General features: G+C 38.1%; 1 protein-coding gene across 1 annotated transcript in view; it reads left to right on the top strand.

Annotated features, from left to right (window-relative positions):
• Window positions 1–4,321, top strand: part of SARC_00414 (hypothetical protein) — a gene marked incomplete at its 5' end in the record, with an annotated part of 6,366 nt that extends 2,045 nt beyond the window's left edge. Inside the window, 5 exons of the mRNA XM_014305906.1 lie at window positions 302–506; window positions 1,249–1,363; window positions 2,153–2,280; window positions 3,225–3,496; window positions 4,098–4,321. Coding sequence (XP_014161381.1) covers window positions 302–506; window positions 1,249–1,363; window positions 2,153–2,280; window positions 3,225–3,496; window positions 4,098–4,188 — 811 coding nt within the window. The 3' untranslated portion in view covers window positions 4,189–4,321. The remainder of the gene's footprint in view (window positions 1–301; window positions 507–1,248; window positions 1,364–2,152; window positions 2,281–3,224; window positions 3,497–4,097) is intronic.
• Window positions 4,322–5,092: the final 771 nt, after the last annotated feature.

Below are 5,092 nucleotides of genomic sequence, written 5' to 3'. Positions count from 1 at the left end.
TATATATTCACAAACCTACACGCATACTTATGTATATATATATATACATATATTTATATATATCTATATATATCTATATAATTAAATATGTATATAATAAATTATATACATATATATATATATATATATATATATATATATATATATACATATATATTTACATATATATATATATATATATATATATATATCATACTAACACACACTTGAGTTTGCTTTGAATTTCCTTAGCTTTTAATTTGTTTATCACAAAATGACTGTATTCTGTAACCTAAAAACCCTATACCACTATTGTTACTAGGATGTCATCTGCCCACATCCTAGTAGATGGTGTGAAGGCTCTGGCCAACGAAGTACTGAAAACGATAGTTCTTGCAGGAGTTGGTAGTGTTACAATCTTAGACCACCACACAGTAGAACCCGCCGACCTCACCGGCACGTTCCTCAGTGATAAAGCGACCGCTGTAGGGTTAAACCGGGTACAGGCCGCGCTTGGTCGCCTCCAGGTAAGCAATAATATATGAATGTATTTGAAACGTCTGATTGATGATTGTCAGATAAATTGCACAACACAAGCAATGTATATTCAAATATACATGTAGTTAACGTGTTTTTGCCACCCCAAGGGTTGTGGTCAAGCGGAGACTGGTATTGCCATCAGCAACGTTTTCACAGACTTACATCAGTCATGGTGAGTAGTTAATATACACTTCTTGCGCTTGCCCTACCCATCATCGCTTTCGATTGCATTCAATGCTGGCTTTGAACAGGAATGGTTCCAACACCTTTATGCGAATTGATTTGTTCTAGTCTTTGTATGGAGATTTTCATTCATTTGTTCACGAAACGTACGTATTCTAGTGCAGCTACTGTAATCATGTATGCCATTCTTGCAAGTATTATCACGGGATTCGTTCACCTAATTGCCACCCTGCAACAGCTCGTCCGCATGCCCTGTTAATGATTGCTTGGCTGTTATCGTGGACTCTATGTGTATTTGAGCTTGTGAGTTCCTCTGCATGCGTCCTCAGACCGCCATTTGATAACAAAAAAAAGATGGCGATATGTAAACATGTATAGACCCCTAAATGACGAAATGTAACCATGTATAGGCCCCTAAATAGCGAGGTGTGTCTCCGGTTATTTATATCTTTCTATAACAATTCTTTTGACTGGGAAAGTGTCGTGTGGGTTCGTTCGATTGGGAAATGTGGGTCTCATCCTTCGGATGTTGGTTCCGTTTAACAGGATCTCAACCCGCGCGTGAAGCTGCACGTCGATACAGATATCATTGACAGCAAATCAGACGACTATTTCAAACAGTTCAATATTATATGCCTCACAGACACTGAATTAGCCACAGGTATTGTGTGGAGTAAGATATCAGGTGTATAAATTGTCAAAGTGTGGAATGTTTTGCGCACAGGCACCCGCGTCCTGTCCTGTCTTGTGGTGTATATGCTCAACGTAAGCTATCTACCACCAATTTTAATGTGGAGTACATTCAGAAGGACCTGTGTGTATCTCTGGTCAGGTCAAAATCTATCGCATGTGCTTTTCGCCTGCCACTGGTCGCATATCTTCTTTTGAAAACCTCATGCGTGGTATTCATGCAGCATTGTATATTATTTTGTCTCGGAGGAATTGTTACATATTCTGTATCTTTCTCACCTACACAATACACGCCACTTGACACTTGCCGAGTATTCAGTTCGAGTTCCTTCAGGCTCGTGTTGTGATTAGGTGTAATTTGGCTTTTAAAATATACGTGCAGTAACTTTGCAGCATTTGTTATTGCTTTGCTATACGAATGTTACCCTTGGTTAAACATATACTATATGATTCTTTCAATAAGACTACTATAAATATACAACACGCAGCAACCTTAAACATATACTATCTGGTTTTTATAATAAGGCTACTAAAAATATGCATCACATAGCTTTAAACATATACTCTTATGATTTTTTTAATAAGGCTACTATAAATATCCATCACATAGCATCCTTAGACATATACTATATGCTTTTTTTAATAAGGCTACTATAACATATGCATCATACAGCAACCCCACAATTGCATTGGCATGTACCACAAGATTATCGTTTGATGCGATGCGGACCTCCTAATGTGAATATTGTTAAATGTACAGCTATGCGAGTCAATCGGATTGCCAGAGAAGCCGGAGTGTTGTTCTTCTGGGCTGGGTTGCACGGTTACTATGGATTCTTCTTTGAAGATCTTGGCGATAATTTTGAATACATATATGACCAAACGAAGGTAAGTTTTAAAGATTGTTCCGTTGCTGAATTGTACGTTGATTATTCGGTTGGTTACTAAAATAGCCTGAGGAGCTTAGCGGTAGATTTTATTGTAGAGCATCCACATACAGGACATTTGAGAAGAAAACAAGACGTTTTGTGTTACAACGGCATTGCATCAATGCTATTCAATACCGCGCATTGTATTCAAAATTACCACATACTTTATAACCAATTGTGCCGGAATGTGAATTCCGTCTGTATAGTAATGTGTAGAACAGCGTGTGTAGACTCTGTGTACATGTGCATGCGCATACATATTGAAACAAAACATATATATATATATATATATATATATATATATATATACTATATATATATATATATATATATATATATATATATATATATATATATATATATATCTATATATATATATATGTATATTATATATATATATATATGTATATTATATATATATATATATATATATAAGTATGGTCTACTATATACGTGCAAATATATAGTTTTAAAGCCATTTGCAAGTCGAAATATAGATCTTTGGATTGACCATCGTTACATCCGTTTGTATATCGAAAAACGTTTCTATGCAAGTCTATCTAAAGTTGAAATCATCCCATCAGTTTCTATGAGCACCGACTCAATCCAAATAAAATATTCATAGTTGTCCAGCATATATATATATATAATATCAAGGACGGGAACGTTATATTGTTAGGGTGTCAAATATTGTGTATTTAGAAAACTAGTTTGTCACATCAGTATAGGAACGTGTACGTATGTATACTCTATGCGTAAAGCTTACAGATAATGCAAAAGCCATCCACATTCTTTCTTATACGTACAAATATCACGAATTTCATATTCTTTGTGGCTACGATACTTCTCTGGCGCCGCTCTCGTTGATTGAAACTGTATGTGTTGCTCAACACATCTCTACAGGACCAAGAAACAAAGACGCTCACAGCCACCACAAAGTACCCGTCACTGGAGGAAGCAGTACACACAGACTCAATTGCGCACAAGCAGTCTAGAAGACATGTGTTGTCATGGATACGCCACGGAGTGTTTGTACTACATCGGTTTCACAGCGCCAATGGACGGTGGCCGACATATGAGCAAGAAGGGGATGTTCAGAAGATGATTAAATTGAGGAACGCGTATGTGGAAGAGAACAAGCTGGACATTGCAACTATAACCGATGCGCAGATAAGGTACACGAAGTTGCATACCCGCATGACTTCGTACTAGGCTGCTGTATTGTTGCCGCTTGTGTGTACTTTTTCGGATACATTGTGCGAGATGATCTGTGTCGGTGCTTGTAGTGTGTTTCGTATAGCAGAGTTGCCGTTGTGATATCCACTCGTACTGTTTGATAAGGACGTGGCCATTTCAGTTATATACACATGACACGTTGGTCATATTCTCACCATATTCTTTGATATGGATAGCGTGTTTCGGTTGATGCTGTGTACATTAGAGGAGGGGTCATGCGAGAGCGCTCGTTCGCGTTTCGGCTGATGAGATGCCTGACTATGTTATGTTCTGACGAGAACCTGTAATAAGACATATTCGTTATTATATGCAGTACATAAAACCGAACATTCATAGCCAAATTCATAGCCAAGAAGCTGTACGTTCTACTCTAAACAGTTCACTTAGCGCAGCAATCATTGTGCTATGCTCGGGTGATACTGTTACGGTGTGTGTCACTATCCGTCACTCGATCACTATTCGAGCAGTTCAAAGTCTTAAATTTACATATAGTCCTCAACATACATTAAATATCTTGTACCCACCTTCTTATCTACACAGCCACCTAAGCCAGTGCGGCAATATCTCATACGGGCCAGCGGCTGCGATAGTGGGAGGAGTGCTTGGTCAAGAGATTCTCAAGGCAAATTAGTTAGTCGCACTGTGTGAACCCCCGCTCGTGCACATTCGCACAATCTCTTTATGTTAATGTGTTTCTATTGCGCCACGGAACGGCGATCGTGTTTCTGTGTTTGTCGAAGCAGCTGTGTCACAAGAGGTTTGGCAGATGGTAAGCACTGATACATGATAGACAAGAGTATTGAACGATTTCTTTGCTGATATATTGCTATTTCAACTCGTGTTCTCCCGCTAGTAATGTTTTTAGGTCAGCATATGGTGTCTGTAGCACAAATTGTCGTTTTGTACTCTGGGATGGCCATTCGAGCGGTCGTGTGCCTGAAATGGCTTCTGGGTATACAATGTGTTCATTTCGTATTCACTTCGCTTTCTATAGGTTGGATATACAATGTGTTCATTTCGTATTTACTTCGCTTTCCATAGGTTGGATATACAATGTGTTCATTTTGTAACTACTTCGCTTTTCATAGGTTGGATATACAATGTGTTCATTTCGTAACCACTTCGCTTTTTGTAGGTGGCATCCCGGAAGGAAATTCCTTACAACAATTTCGTATATTTTGATGGAGAGGATAGCAATATGAGCGTAGAACGCCATGATCTCAAAGCATAGTGAGTAGTAAATGTAGCATTTCATGATCCCAAGATAGTCTCGATGCTTCTATATTCTTTTGAAAGAAATACCCGAATACGGAAACACTGCGCTCGGACAGTGAGGGTGAGTACAAAAACTGTAGGTATATGCACCGGTATGATTATCTAACGTTTAAACAATATGTATATTGAAACATGAGAAAAAGTCGCTATCTGTGGTTATACTAGTAGAAATGCATGCGTGCGTGTTTTCTGCTACATAGTTCGAATATTTAAACCGTACATTTTTCGTCTAAATCAATACCAAATCCAAATCACACTCA

This window comes from Sphaeroforma arctica (genome assembly GCF_001186125.1).
Source record: "Sphaeroforma arctica JP610 unplaced genomic scaffold supercont1.12, whole genome shotgun sequence".
Taxonomy (NCBI): domain Eukaryota; class Ichthyosporea; order Ichthyophonida; genus Sphaeroforma; species Sphaeroforma arctica.
This window is presented reverse-complemented; position numbering and strand designations above follow the sequence as displayed.